A 16394-nucleotide genomic window follows, 5' to 3' on the forward strand; every position below is an offset into this window, starting at 1 on the left:
GTCTAGTCTCAATTCTTTTTGTCCCAAACTTTCCTGGGGCAATCTCCATCACAGTCTTGGCATTACTGTATATACCTGAATATAAGATCAGTACCCCCCCCCCCCCCGCCCGGGCCGCAATAATCCCTTGGAAAAGAGGGAGTTGCCTTATATTCTGACCTTTAAAAAGGCTTTCATATTACTGGATGAACATCAATTTTCTTTTTTATTTTTTAGTTTTTTTGTGAGGAAGATCAGCCCTGTGGTAACATCTGCCAATCCTCCTCTTTTTTGGCTGAGGAAGACTGGCTCTGGGCTAACATCCGTGCCCATCTTCCTCCACTTTATATGGGACGCTGCCACAGCACGGTTTGCCAATTGGTGCGTCGGTGCGTACCCGGGATCTGAACCAGCAAACCCCGGGTGGCTGCAGCGGAGCGCGCGCACTTAACCGCTGCGCCACTGGGCTGGCCCCAACATCAGTTATTTTGAAGAACAAAATGCTCTTTGGGAGACTATACATTAGCATGAAATGATCTCATTCAATGTTCACATAGAAGTCACATGACAGAATTGGTAAGAAAGGAAATGAAGAAATTTAACATGGATTTAGAAATTACTTCTAGGGAAATACCTTCACATTTGCAAGTGTTGAATGTCCTTACAAATAAGCCTTTAAAAGTCACTATAAAAAGCGATACAATATGTGAATATGATTACAGGATAAATGATGTAGTGCGATTAGATACTGAGTCCTGGAATAAAATTCCCATTGACAACGTCATATATAGAGTCAAAAAGTTAGGGGGAAGCGAAGATGATGTGTCCTGGGAAACTGTCAGAGACTAAAAATGTGACTTTGGTGATGATAAAAACACTGTAAAGAGTTTCAATAAAATTATTTTTTAAATTATATTTTATGTAATATGTAATTTAAAGTGTAATTAAATTAATACATTAAACATTATAAGTAGATCCTTGATTATTTCATCTATATCTCTAAAAGTTTATATATTCAAGTTGGCCACAAAGTTTTATTGAGGGATGGATTTTAATTGGGAAAATGGGGGCTCATCCTATATTCAGAGGTATCTTACATTCGGGCATATATGGTATAAGCTGATGACTCATCTCTCTAGCCCAGTTCTCCCTGCTAAACTCCAGACCCAAATAACGAAGAGTTTACTGATATTTCTACTCAAATATCCAATAGGCACTTTAAATTAAACTTGTCCAAAGTTAAACTCACATTGCCCTCCCATCTGCTCCTCTTCCTTGTTCTCCTGTGGGTGACTGTCACCACCTTGGTTCAGTAGCCCAAGCTGAAATCAGAGTCACCCATGTCTCCTCTCTCCCACACACCCCTGTTGTTTCTATCTATCTCCTCAATCTCTCTCTTATCTGTTCACTTCTTTTAATCGCCTCTGCTTTACTCCAGGCCACCAGCATCTCCTCACCAGACTATTGTTAACAAAACCCGAACTGGTTTTCTTGGTCTTGTCTCCTTTCAACCTACACTCCATGAAGCAGCCAGAGTTAGTTAACCTTCTAAAATGCAGATCCGCTGTCAATTCCTACTGCAGGTTAGCTACTCATCTTCTCCCTCCACTCCTCTCAGTTGAGAGACCAGTGCTGCTTCTCTAATTCCCCACCCCTCCTTCCTCTTCCTCCCTCCCCATTCCCTCCCGCCCACCACTAATTTCCTCAGCTTAGGTGCTCTTACTCTGTTTTCCCACACTCCTTATCTTTCCTTACCTTAACCCTCTTCACAGTTCTTGGTTACAATTGTTTCTCTTTCCTGCTAGACTGGGAACCTTGTCTATCTGGCTCACCATAGCCTTCCCCTAACACAGGGCGGGACCTGAGACATACAAAGTGCTTTATAAATATTAAATGAATGAACCAATACTTTTGTTATCCCAGCACCCAGCACAATATCTGGCAAATAACAGGTCCTCAATAATATTTGTTGGATTAATAGACTGTTGTTGAACTAAAGATATGTGATTAAGCAAGCAACATGTAAAGAGCAAAATTAATATCGTGTAGGTTTTGCCCTTAAGAAGCACATATCCTTCTTAATTAGGCTTAATCAGAGATGGCTCCCTAAAACTAAGTGCCTCTTGGAAGAGAAGGGGAGAAATAAAAATTCTTACCTAGTGGAATGTAAAGGGCAAATGTAAAAATGTCAACATCTGTGCAGAAGAAAATCATGTTCTCATGACATAGGTAACTCCTAGTTAAAATTTCCCGTAACTAGGAAGTGCTCTATACTGGGATCTACTAGTCAAGTGGCTAGCTTTGTTCTTCTCTACCTTGGATACTGGGATTCAGCCAGGGAATCAGCTGCAGAATCAAATTACTGCCAGCAATTAAACACTGAACTATATTGCCTCTCTAAAGTGGAAAAATAATCCTTTTACTATAGAGAATAAGATTCTTACCAAGTTTTATATTCATAGGCTTTATTAATTTTTCATTTAATTTTTATATCAAAGTACACTGAGAATAAATTTCACAAGAATATTTGGTCTAGTTATTTTTGGCCTGCACTTTGATAACTTATCCTAACATACAATGGCCAGTCTGTTTTCTTTGCTCTTAAAGTTTCTTTGTGCACTATTGCTTGAACATGTGCCTCATGTTCTAACTTACTTAGACAAAAAAAAGTGCTAATTTCATGAATGTTTAATACCTCTTCATAGATTAATAGTTTAGACTACATAAAAATACATCTATTAGCAGTATAAACGTAAACTGAGGTATTAGTTGAAAATTTTGTTGGAAGAATGAAAATGATAAATAAGATCATCTTTTCTCAGAGATAAATAAGAAAATCTTTTCTCAGAGATGCCTTACTAGAGAAAGGAGAGATTAATGACTCCAAATATTTTTTAAAGGGAATGTCTACAAGGTCAGTTACATTGAAACAAGGGGAAGGATCTGAATTCAAGTATGTGCCTGGGTTACTTTACTATCTTCCTCTTGAAGTGATGTAAGATCTGTAACTTTTAATCTGGGGCTCCATCTATTAGTGGTTTATTGGAGTGGGCTTGATTAAAATTGTGATTTAATCACATGTCAGAAATATATGATTTAGTCACCCTATTTTTTACAGACAGTGCTTTAAAGTTTTGATTTAACCCTGATATACACAGTGGGCTGATATATTAATGAGAGTTCGCAGAAGTCATACATGAAAATCAATCTGATTACTTTTATTTGCCACAACTCATATTTTTCAAACTTGGAGATAAATGTAAGCTTCATTTTAGAAGTCACATTATGCATTTTATAGTTTTAATATAGTGAAAATTTTCCAGACTTAGAAAAGATATCTGAATATTAACACTTGGGAGGCAAATTTATAGGTTCCAAAGAGCTTTTCTCATTAATTATCTCAGAAAACTGAATAATGATGTGATTATTAAAGATTAATTAAGCAAATACTTGTGAAGTAATTGGGAGGTAATCTATTTCTAATTTAACAGGTCAATCAGGGGTATTGAGGAAATATTTTTGCTGGTTAACAACTCTAACCAAAACAAAAAGATATTTAAATTGTTTCCCTAGTGGAAAACAATAAGCGTCTGTTTGCTCTTTTAAGAGTCAATTGTTTCAAGGAACTGTGATGAGGGTTTCTAACGCTACCGTTCTGATGATTTAAGAGGTTTTATGAGGATTCTGAGCTCTTCCCTCCCAATATTAACGCAAGCCTTCTATTGCTTATTTTGACACTTTAGAATAAAAGAAAACATCTCAAGAAAGTAATTACGAGACGGCACAGAGCGCTGTGGAAGTCAGAGAAATAGCCATCTTCTCGTGGGAAGCAACACATTTTGGTTATTGACTATATAGGTAACAGTGAATAAAAATCCAACTCACTAACAATGAAACATGACTCTCCAAGTGCACAACCATACAAAGATATTTTCTTAAACTATTTTCCATGGGTGCTTATAAAATTATCAGTATTCTCATTAGCAGTGTAACTACAAACTGCTTTCCTCCAACTTTGGGGAGGCTAGGCGCTGCCACACGATTACCAAGTGGTTTAAAATCACATCCCTCTTGCTCCCGGTTTACCGGCGAAAGACGTGATTTCCAGGTACGAATATGCGAAGCGGCCTGCAAAGGGAGAGGTAAAAGGTTTCAGTCACAGCCAGAGGATTAACCCCCGGGAGTGCTGGGGCTCGGCCCGGGCCCCTGCACTAGCTGGAGGAGTGGACACCGGGCACCTTTGTCTGTGCCCTGCTTCCCTGGACCGGGGCCGAGAGGCGCGGGTGGGGGAGCGGGCCCCGCGGTCTTGGCAGGCCCCGGCACTGTCCGGGGGAAGCGCCCGGCGAGGGCGGCCCGGCCGGGAAGCGGGAGGTCAGCGGCGGCGCGGCGGGCCCCCTCCCACGGGAGCCGCGCCAGGTCCCAGCAAGAGCCGGGCGGGATCGCTATTGTTTTTGGCGAGCACATAAATCCCGGTGCCGACCCTCTGCGCACCCAGGTTTCCTCCCGGAGGCCATTCGGTTTCCTCTGAGGCCCTATATAGAGGCCCTGGGCCCAGGCAGAAGAGAGGTGCGCGCTCGCTCCGGCCTCCCGGACCAGCGCGGGCTCGGAGCGCCTCTCGCCCTCAGGTCTCTGCAGCCGGAGGCGTCTGGGGAGGTGAGGGGGTGGAATTTCTCCCCGGGGCGAGGAGCAGGAGGAACCGGCACAGGGGTCGAGGGGCTGCGGCCAGCCGGCAGACGCGAGGAGGAGGAGGATCCGTTTCTCCGGGGTTTCCCTGACGCCAACAGCAGCGCCAGGCGCGCGCGCCCCGCGCCCGTCCGCGGCTCCGGGGGAAGGGGGAGGGGAGCGGGCCCGCCGCCGCGGCCCGCGAGGCGGCAGCCGGGATTGGAGCGGGGGCGGGCCGCGCGCGGAGCCGAGGGCGTGCGGGGGAGGAAGGCGCGCGCTTGCGCGTGCGCGGGTGTGCGCGCTCCGGGCCCCCGCCCCCCACCCCCGCCGCCTGCGGTCTCCGCCCCCCTCGCGCTGGTGTGTGGAGTCGGAGTCGGCGGCGGGTGGCGGCGCCTGGAACCTGGAGACTGACCCCCTCCACGCCCCGGAATGTACTGACTCCCCCCTCTCCGCTCTCCTCCCCTCTCCGCCCCCCTGCAGGAGGGAGGCGCCCCCGAGTCTCCCCTCCCGCGAGAGGGGCCGCGCGGGCCGGGCCAGGCCGGGCTGGAGCAGCGGCGGCGGCGGCCGCGGGAGCCGAGCCTGCAGCGAGGGACCGGCTGAGGCGCGCGGGAGGCAAGGCGGCGAGGGCTCCGCGGCGCTGCCGCCGCCGCCGCCGCCGCTCGCGGGGAAGAGATGGCGGCGGAGCGGGGAGCCCGGCGACTCCTCAGCACCTCCTCCTTTTGGCTCTGCTGCCTGCTGCTGCTCGGGCGCCGGGAGCCGGGCGCCGCGGCCGCCAGGAGCGGCTCCCCGCCGCAGTCCCCAGGTAAGCTGCGGCCGCGGGGCGCGGGCCGGGAGGCGCGGGGTGGGGGCGGGGGCGCGGCACTGGCACCGGCGGCCGCGGCTGCGGTGTTTTTGTTTAGGATCCAGGAGGAAGCGTGCAGGAACTTCTCTGCCTCGTCTCGGGTTGCCGAAGAGATAGGGGGTCGCGTCGCACGGAGAGTCAAGTAGGCGGGCGGGGGCGCCGTTAGGGGAGGGGCGGCCGCGGGGACGCGTCGGGGGCTCCCGGGTCTAGTTGTGCGCTTTGTACCCGGAGGCAGGTTCACCCCTCGCCTCCCTCCCCTCCCCCAGGCTCATCCCACTTGTAAGAGTGGGACATTCTTGTGCTCACACAAGCACCAGTAGAGGCCACTACACACCTCATTAAATAAACAATCGTACGGCCAATTCATTAATTTTCAGGAAAGGAAGGGGGAGGGGGGCTTGAACTCCGCATTCCCTGGCCAGGGATTTCCCAGCTGAAGTCCCAGGGAAGCGCTGGCTGATCTCGAGGGACTCCTTGTGCGAGGATTGTAGCCCAGAGGCTGCGGAAGAGAGAGGGTGTTTGAGGGGCACAGTTGCCCCCTCACTACCAGTGGTGTTGACTTAGCGATGAGGGCGCTTTGGGGAACGGCTCCAAATGATTGTATCTTAGTGTTTCCGTTATGAAATGCCTCTTCTTTCCTGGGGATTACAACTATATTTACAGCCTGTTAACCGCTCTTAACCTAGGGAATTGTCCAAGCATCGGATTTTAAGTACTTGTACGTTGTTTTCACGTGGCAATATGTAAATATGTTTAGCCTCAAAAGCCATTTTCAGGTTTTTTAATATCATAGGTTATTGAAATCACCTGCATTCCTGTTTATTTAAGGGGGCCGATTAACAAAACGCCAAATCTGCTCGGAAAGACCTTACGGTGTATTTGAGGAGCCGGACACACTCAGCAGTTGAAGGGCAACTTAGCATGTACTCTGTTTAAATTGTTTGACCAAGGTGTGGTGTATCATAAAACTTGACAAAACTTTCACCTACTTGCATGAGATCTGAAATTTTTGCGTTTGAAAGTCATCTGATCAGGCACAGTGGCAACTTCTAATCACTAAACCATTGCTTGTTTTTCCCTGATTTATGTGAAATAATATTTAAAATCACACTGTAATGTAACTTGGCCGATAAACTTTCTTTGGGTTTTCTTGGCCAGTGTAGATATCTCACGGCTTTTGCCACTAAGAGCTTTAAACCTGCAGTACCAATGGGTGTTATCTAAACAGCTATATAAACACGAGTGTTTTAGTATCAAACTGGCACTTGCGCATTCAGCCTCAACATGGTTTAGAATACACATTTTGGTCCTGGAATCCAGCCCTTCCTATTCTTGTGGATGAGCAAGAAAAATGTAACTATCTTGGCGGACAAGTTCTCTCTCACTCTTACTTAATTTTCTATGTAAAATTTTATGTGTAGTTCATCATATTATGTTTGTTTTAGGTAATTGGTGGAGTTTCTGCTTAAAATTTCGTCAGTAATTTTGTAAGTGCTAGTATTTTATTACGTAGGTTAATAAAAATAATAGAGCCTTAGGAAGTGGTCGTAACATCTATTTCAACGTTGATTTCATTTGGCAGGCTTTTATTTTGCCCTGATGAGGTGCAAGCCTTGCTGAAATGTATGCTCTCCCTTTGTGGAGCTTACAGTCTGGTGTGTCGGTAGGAAAGATAGCCATTCAACTACCAATTATGTAATTAAGTAGTTGTGATAAGGACTACAAAGGAGAATAGGTTTTGAGACAGTATAGCAGGGACCTAACCTAGTCTGGGTGTCTCAGAAGTAAGATCTGAGGGGGTGAGTGGGAGTGGAGGTGAGAAGGTGCACAGCTAATTAGTGGTAGAGTTGGATCTAGAACACGGGTCTTCTTATTCTTGGTCCAGAGTGCTTTCCAGAAAGCCCCTTGCCTCATTACAAAAGCGAAAGGAGTAACTGCCATAAGGAGGGGTTGGTCAGTTCTGTCCTAAACTGTAGAGAGATCAAGGGAATTGAGAAGTGAGTAAGCCGCAGCTGGATAAGCTGTCAGTAAATCGGACGTCATTTGTCAGGGTTGTTAACTTTTTATTTTTGTAGAGGGGTAGACTCAGAAACCTTTCTGTAGGGGATTTCGGTGAGTAGGTGGTAGGGGAATGGAGATATTTGGTAGTAAAAGGAGAAAAATAGGGTGTGGGGCAACAGGAGAAATGGAGTGTTTTTCCAACTTAGGGTAGACGTATAGACAAGAGGAGGTGGAGGAAAAAGGAGAGGGAAGGACTGGTGATGGCAAATGGTCAACAGTGGTGGAAGGCTGGAAATGATTAGGCACACAGTCTGGTTTTAGGAAGGAAGGAAGAGCAGATTACTGAAAAGATATGAGGGGACGTAGGGAAAGATGACATGACAGAGCAGCCTATGCAATGCAAGTCTTCTCTCATCAGAGCGGAAGAGGTTAAGGAATGGTGATGGGGTGGAATTGGGGTGCAGGAATGGAGAAAGTCAGGAAGACAACGTTGAGAGCTCATTTGGAACCAGTTTGAATTGGAAGTAGACCAGATCAGCTATTTCCACACCTTCTTCAGCAACTTTTTGTACTCCAAGAGCAGAATTAGTGAAAAGTTTTAATCCAGTATTGGTTGCTTTTGAGTTACATGAAATATAGAGAGATTTTTTTTTTAACTTTTAATAGAATAATCAAATATGCTATTCATTGGTCAGATTACAAATGAGTATTTGATGAAATGTCATAATAGTGTTGAGGCTAGCCTTGACCTAGACTTCAGAGGTGTGCTGTAGAGGTCATGTAGCTCGTCTTCTCATTTAAGGTAAGAATCCTCTGGTCAACATCCTGCATAGATGACTCGCTCTGCTTGAGTCATTCACTTGATGTGATGTGTTACCTCAGAAGGTAGTCTATTCCTGTTTTGAGTAACTTCTGTTAGTAAACTTTGCTTTATGCAGTATATTTAGCTTTAATTTTCACCCTCCCTACCCTTCTTGAATTTTTTTCTCTTCTGTTCCCTTTTTTGGCATCACTTTATCTCCTGATTCATCTCTTACATCTCTGATCAAGTCTTCATTTGTTTTTCAAGTTTTTCTTTCACCCCCTTATAATATTGGTATCTCAGGTTGATCTCCTTCTATATACTCTGCTTGTGTTCAGTTGCTACCTGTAAGCTAATGACTCTCCTATTCCACTCTTCTTCATGTGCCACTCAGTAGCTTCACTGAATAGGCAGCTTACATTAACTAACACAAGACCGAAGGTAAACTCATCTTTGCTCCTCTTCCTTCTGGCTTCCCTCAGCCTCTTTCTCTAGACAATAACAAACAATTCCTGGCCCAGGGCTCTCACATTGTTTGAAAGATTGCGTAGGCTTGTCTTCCTGTGTTTACCTGCCTTGGGTGTGCTGTTCACCCAAGTTGAGATCTAAAAGTCATCCTGGACCCTCTCCTTCCCCTATTCCTATAGCCTATAGTTCTGTTTGTTTTTTACCTCCTAGATATTTCTGAATCTCAGTCTGTATTTTTTCATCATCATCCCCACCTAGACTAACAATAGTGACTCTGTAATTAGTCTCTTAATCTTCACTGTTACCCTCTAGAAGTCTGTCCTCCTGCTGGAATGAGCTTTCTTATGTATTTTCTGAGCGTGCCCCTCTCCTACTTAAAATTTCTTATTAGAATCCCATAGCTTGAGTGTTAGAGTCTAAACTCCTTGGCATGGAGATTTTGAGGGCCCTTTGTGTTCTTTACCACTGGCATCTCCCACCCCCAATTTAAAGCCTTGTCTCTTGGCACCTCTAATACATACCTGGTGTTCCACTGCTCTGTGTTTACTGCAGAGCTTCATGTTTTTTCATGCCTTTGCAGGTGCTGTTCTTTCTTCCTGTTAACGCCACTTCCCACCTTGTCCACTTCTGAAACTCCTACTGATCTTTTCCGTGAATTTTTCTCTTCTGGCCCCTCCCTCAAAGAGAGTTAGAGTCCTTATTCTCTGTGTCTTCATAGCTTTCTGAGTACTTTTCCTCTTGTGTTACTTATTTTCTTGTTGCCTCGACTACTCCGAACCTCTTGAAGATTGGGACTTCTGGCATTCATCTTTTTATATCTAGTGTAGCACAAGCATCTGGCAGAGTAGATACCCAGTAAATGTTTGTTGTGTGAATGTTGGCTTGCATTTGTTTTTACCCCCAGGGCCATACACCGCAAGTCTGATTCCTTTATATGATGGCCCTCCAGGTGTCTGATGACAAAATGGGTGTGTGTGAGTGTGTCACTTTCTCCTCCTCCTTCTTTCTAAGTTAATCAGCCACTCCTCACATTATTTAGTTTTCTAACCCTTTGTGAGTTTGGTCATCCTTCTCTGGATATGCTGCAATTTTAGCATTTATTAGTTTTGTTGTCTTTGGAAAAATCACAAGTATTCTATAAACAGGGACTGATGCCTGCTCTGCCTTCCTAACAGGATGAGGAGTAAAAGAGTTCATAGATTTCCAGGATAAATGCTCAAAGGAGATAAGAAATGTGACTGTTCTTAGTAACCGTATGAAAATTAATACGTGATGTGGGATAGTGCAAAAAGACTTTGATATGGAGGCAGAAGATTTGGAATGTGACTCATGGTTCACCTTCCCATATAATCTGTTGGGGACTATAGGCAGGCAAGAGTAATACCTTGCTTATCTAACTGGATTGTCAGAAGAATGAAATGTAAAATTGCTTATAACTGTAAAGTACTGTGTGTAGAATGGTTTTAATGTTTCTTTATAAACTTTAAAAATATACTGTAATTCTATTAAATTTTTTGAATGTGTAGATTTTTTTTCTGTGGGCTTAATTGGTCATTGTTGATTTCTTTTTTATGAGTTTTCTCTATGCTAATAAAAAAATTGGGTAACATTAATCTTATTATATGGAGGCTCTGTTTATCTATTAAATAGTCTTTTTTCCCCAAACGCTTTATTTTATTAGTGACTTCTATGTGTTTGGGAGGTATTTACCATGTCGTTGGTAGGTGTTTTGGCTTCTGGGTAAAATTGTATCAACCATAGGAGAACAGTCATAGGAAATGACTATAAGTAAGATCTTATTGACCAGAGAGCTAAATGAGGTGAGGAAAAGTCTTGTGTTTATGGTTTAAAAAAAAATTGGCTTTGTCATGGAACACAAGCCAGTGAAAGATGATATTAAAATAGAACCCAAATTTTGGATTTGTTTAGAATGAAAGGAATTTTTTGATTAAAAAATTTTGGAAATAGAGACAAAAAAAGTCATTTCGATTCACTCATGTATCTGTGGTATATTTCTTTCTATTTGCTGTCTCTATGGCACTTCATTATTATGTTGTAATCATGGTGTATATACAACTTTATATGTAGATGTTTTCCCTTAACATGCCGTTTCTCTTTGTTGCCACATTATCTTTAAATCATCATTTTATTTTTAAAAATACTTAAATACATGTTTTGAAGTAAAACAATATAGAAGTACATAAAGTAAAAAGTTTTATCACTTCTACCAAACTCCTTTTTTTACCCTTAATCACTTTGAATACTTTCCCCTTGCATTTACATATGTGTATATAGTTTTATTTTTTACACATAAGCAGGATCATGCTACCTATTGTTTCTCAACTTGCTTTTTTCACTTGACAGTGCGTTAGAGATCTTGCCACACCAGTACACATAGATTTTCTTATAACCGTTATTTAAAATGTCTGTATAATATTCCAGTGAATGAATATAATAATAATAGTGGCCAAAAAAAGTAGTATTTATTGAACACTCACTGAGCTCCAGGTACTGTGCCAAGCTCTTTTTTATGCATTTAATCCTTTATACAATCCTGTGAGGAAGATGGTAATATTCCCCCATTCTACAGATGAGGTAACTGAGTCCCAGAAATTAAGTGACTTGCCAAAGGTCTCATAGCTCTCATGTGGAAAAGTTGGCATTCGAATCCAGGTCCTTTCAGCTCCAAAGCCTGTACTTTTTATCATACTGCACACTGCTGCTAATTATTTATTCTGCTGTTATGGATGTTGAAGTTGTTTTCAGTATTTTGCTATAATAAAGAATGCTGTCATGAACATCTTCCTGCATATGGTCTTTTCCTTCAATATTTTGGATTCCCACATATGGGATTATTGGTGAAAAGATAATTTTTTGCATGTATATGGGAGTCAGGGTTCCATTTATTGTAGAAGAGTAATGCTATCATTAAGAGTAATACCATTGACTAGTACTTTTACAACTTTTTCAAGATATTTTAACCTTTAATTGTGAACTTTGAGTACTTAAGGCCATTGTTTTAAAATGCAGGTCCCATACCTTCTCTGTTTCATCTCTTAATTGCAGGGGTTAATTAAGTACCTAATTAATAGGTAATCTCAAAGGTCCCTTCTACCTCCAAGTTTCTATAATTCTGAAATCTATAAAATTGAGTGGTGAGTTTATCACAACTAAATGACCTTTATTCAGTTCTTGTATTTGAACACTGATCATTTCCGTTGTTAGATGTAAGAATTACCTTTTGTCATTCTTTAAAGCTCAAGTTATTGTACATCTTTTTTTCAGGTGTAGACTAGGATGTGATGGGGGAAAGCTTTCGAGTTGCTTGTAAATAGTGGTGTATGATTTTATATGTGTAAAAATAGCTTTAGGGCTGATTTCAAGAAGTAAAGGTTCAGTGTTAAGCAATTGTCAGATATTTTAAGTCGCAATATTACTTGAAATAGTAGATACTTACTCTTAGGCTTGTAAGGGATGTCAAGTAAGTTGACCAAGTTACAGATCTGGCTGAAATCAGCAAGTTTTGTTTTTTTTTTTTTTTTAAGATTTTATTTATTTTATTTTTTCCCCCCAAAGCCCCAGTAGATAGTTGTATGTCATAGCTGCACATCCTTCTAGTTGCTGTATGTGGGACTCGGCCTCAGGATGGACGGAGAAGTGGTGCCTCGATGCGCACCCGGGATCCGAACCCGGGCCACCAGCATTGCAGCGCGCGCACTTAACCACCAAGCCACAGGGCCGGCCCTGAAATCAGCAAGTTTTGATTCCCTTTTTGACTCCCTTATGTAAAGAAAGGAGAGAGAGAGAGAGAGAGCGCGCGCGAGAGTGAGCGAGCTAGCAGTTATGTAAGTCCAACAGTTCTTTTATAGCCATAACTGAAAATTTAGGTAATTTTGGATAGTTGCGAACGTGTTATCTTTGAGGACTAATTATGTACAAAGCTTTGCATTGAGATACTGAGATGAATTGGACGTGTTTTCTATCTTAGGAAGCCTTGGTCTAATAGCAGAGATAAGACATATCTGTAGATAATAGATAACTTGATTTGGAGGGAGAAAATGTCATTACTGCTGTAGGTGGGGAAAAGAAATTCTGGAATCATTGTGTTACTGTTGATCAAGTAATAGTGCTGTTTTCTCTCATAATTTTGGTTTTATATCTTTAGAGTAGTCCTAACTTAGTTTTACCAAGTCAGTAGACTAGAATTCTCAGAGGAAGTGATATTTCCTTTCCTCTAAGTGAACTGATTCCTGGAATGTTTGAGTATGTGTGGATGCTAATAATGGAGCCATTTGGGGGTGCAGCTACTTCCATGTCTTCGGGAAATCTGGAGATTGATTGTACTGGTTTTCAGGATTTATTGTTGGTCAGTAATAGCTGGTAAAACTTACCTGGGGAGTCTTGAGCAGAGTGACTTTTTTTTTTTTTTTTTGTAAGGAAGACTGGCTCTGAGCTAACATCCACTGCCAGTCCTCTTGTTGCTGAGGAAGATTAGCCCTGAGCTAACATCTCTGCTCATCTTCCTCTATTTTGTATGTGGGATGCTGCCACAGCATAGCTTGATGAGTGGTGCGTAGGTTTGCACCGGGATCCGAACCTGTAAACCCCCTGGGTCGCTGAAGCAGAGTGTGCAAACTTAACTACTACACTGGGCCAGACCCCGGAGTGAATTTTTAAAGCGCTACTACATAGAAACTGAATACAGAATATTTGTTTTTCAGCTTCAGAGTGAGTAAAAAAAAAAAAAAAAAAAAACCACCAAGGTATATCTTTATCTATAAGGTCTAGTTAAGATGATAGCATTATAATTTATAAATTCGGGGATAGAATAACAAATTATAAGTTTTATTTATAAGTTTTTTTTCATAGCATAACTTTTAATGTAACAACTAAAATAGGATCTTTTTGGTTAATTCTTGAAAGCTTTTGAAGTTTGAGGTAGGGTTATTAGTTGTTTTAAATTTACATGGTGTCACATATCCAAAGCATTCTGTGTACACTTCTTATGGTGATAACCCCTTTATTAATGGCACCTCACCTGTGTAGAACTCAACCGTTATGCACCCTCACCTCTAAAATATAACTGAAGGCGGGCCGGCTCCGTGGCTTAGCGGTTAAGTGCGCGCGCTCTGATGCTGGCGGCCCGGGTTCGGATCCCGGGAGCGCCCCGAGGCACCACTTCTCCGTCCAACGTGAGGCCGAGTCCCACGTACAGCAACTAGAAGGATGTGAACCTATGACATACAACTATCTACTGGGGCTTTGGGGGGAAAAAACTGAATAAATAAAATCTTTAAAATATAACTGAAGGCTAGGGAATAAGAGAAATAATTTTCAAAGTGTATGCATCAAAGTAAATAAGTTTTACGGATTCCCAAAGGTCCTTGTTTAGAGCCTATTTATCTTTAATTCATATGCAGTTCTGACAAGCTGTGTTAGCTGATTTCTGTGCCCATAACTGATCAACAGTGGATAGAAAGACTATTTTTGGGAATGCCTCCTAACAAGAGCAAGTGATGACCTTTGTAAGGAAGAAGACTTAAACATAAGAACACAAAGATCTTCCCTTAAACAGAAATAATTGTCTCAGCCAGGTTGAGGAAAGTTTCTTTCCCTCTCTCACTGCTAATGGATTTGGCCTGGCCCTGGCCGTTTCTTTTACCCCCTCAGACTATAGATACAGTTGCTGTCTTGGAGATACGTCTTCCCACAGAAATCTCGAAAGTCTCATCTCACCTCAAGTTAGTATGAGTCCAGGTTGACACCTGAGTTGGGAGGAAAGGAACTGTAACTAGGAAGAGAGGTGAGGTGGTGGGGCAGAGTTCCTTCTTTGCTGGTCTCTACCCCTCTAGCCATGGAATTTATCTTTATTAGCAGCATCTCTAACTCTGATTGCTAAAATTTGTACAGTATGTGAATTTTTAATTTTATGATAAAGTTAATTGTTGGTTTGATTTAAAAAAAATTAAAAACATTATAAAATTTCAAACAATATGTAAGATAAGAAGTGAAGTCATACATTCCAACCCTCTCCCCAGAGATAATCCCTTTTAATAGCTCTAGACTTTCTGCTTTATATTTACAATTAATTATTCAAACTATATAATACATATATAACAAAACTGATAAGTTGGGTTGCGCTGTGCATACTGTTTTCCAGCTTGTTTTAGGACATCGTTCCATGAGAATACATATAAGTTTATCTTAGCTGTTTTGAAAGCCATATGGTATTTTATGGATGTATCATAATTTATTTAACCAGTTCCCTTTTGATGCTCCTAAATTTTTGATTGCAAACATGTGCAGTGAACCCACTTTTACAGATGTCTGTGCACATGTGCAAATATATTATAGAATAAGTTTGTAGAAGTATAGGGTAAAAGAGCATGTGTATTAAAATTTTTGATAGTTATATTTCCAAATTGTTCTCCAAAAAGCTGATTTACTCTCCTGTCAACAGCAAATGAGAGAGTGCCTTTTTCCCCACATCCTTGCCCCAAACTAGTTATTTTATGTTTTAAAATTATTAATGAAGTTGAGCGTCTTTTCAGATTTTTACTGTTGGTTTATATTGTTTCTGAGAATTGTCTGTTTGTGTCTTTTGTTCATATTCCTATATCTTTTCTTGAATCAGTGGTTCATTTATAAATATAAATTAAACAATACGTAATTAAGAATAGGAACAATTTTGGGGCAGGCCCTGTAGCTTAGCGGTTAAGTGCGCGCGCTCCGCTGCTGGCGGCCCGGGTTTGGATCCCGGGCGCGCACCGACGCACCGCTTCTCCGGCCATGCTGATGCCGCATCCCACATACAGCAACTAGGACGTGCAACTATGAGACACAACTATCTACTGGGGCTTTGGGGAAAAAAAGGAGGAGGATTGGCCAATAGATGTTAGCTCAGAGCCGGTCTTCCTCAGCAAAAAAAAGGGAGGATTAGCACGGATGTTAGCTCAGGACTGATCTTCCTCACAAAAAAAAATAAATAAAGAAAGAAAGAAAGAATAGGAACAATTTTAAAACTTTATAATGATCAAAACTCCTATGGCTGCTTGAAGTTTTTAACTTAATGAGAAGTGAACGAGTAATCAAGTCAGTCTGCTTATCTGACTTGTGCCAACCGCTGCTCTTGTTCACTGGAAGGAAAAAGAGTTAAATATTTTATTCATTGATTTGAGTGAAAACAGGAATTGAAACAGATGCCATTACCTCTTTTAAGACAGGAGGAGCCAAAAAAAAAAAGAATTTTGGTTTAGACTGAATAAGTTCGGTTAAATAGTTGAATGCCAGTTTAACTCAGGGTACCAAGGTGCTTTAAAGTGGAACATGGATTAAGAAATGCAGCAGGAGAGACAAGTTTGATATGATTTCCATTTTGGACACCTTGAGCCTGAGATGCCAGCAGAACATCTCTATAAAGGTGTTACAGAATTAGGGCTCAGATGAGAGGTCTGTCTAGACCTCTGACTAGAAATGTAGGTTCAAGAATTACCTGATAGAGGTGGATAGTTCAAGCCGTGAGACTAGATCATATCCCTGAGGAAGGAAAAAGAAAACCTAGGGCAAAGACTTGAATATACACCCGTAGTTGGGTGTCCAAAGGTAGTAAATATTACTCTGTCTACAGAAGAAGATAGATAA

At 42.1% G+C, this 16394-nt stretch overlaps 1 protein-coding gene across 4 annotated transcripts in view; it reads left to right on the forward strand.

Moving 5' to 3' along the window:
- The first annotated feature begins 4977 nt into the window (after positions 1–4977).
- NEO1 (neogenin 1) overlaps positions 4978–16394 on the forward strand; it is a 233387-nt gene continuing 221970 nt past the window's right edge. For 2 of the 4 annotated variants that reach the window (XM_087428672.1, XM_087428673.1), the window contains exon 1: positions 4978–5443. In XM_087428672.1, the coding sequence (XP_087284798.1) occupies positions 5314–5443 (130 nt within the window). In that variant the 5' untranslated portion in view covers positions 4978–5313. The remainder of the gene's footprint in view (positions 5444–16394) is intronic. The other 2 variants (XM_087428670.1, XM_087428671.1) reach the window with 1 other exon arrangement.

The sequence above is a fragment of the Ceratotherium simum genome, chromosome 3 (assembly GCF_057802395.1).
Source record: "Ceratotherium simum simum isolate JZ-2026a chromosome 3, ASM5780239v1, whole genome shotgun sequence".
NCBI classification, from domain to species: domain Eukaryota; kingdom Metazoa; phylum Chordata; class Mammalia; order Perissodactyla; family Rhinocerotidae; genus Ceratotherium; species Ceratotherium simum.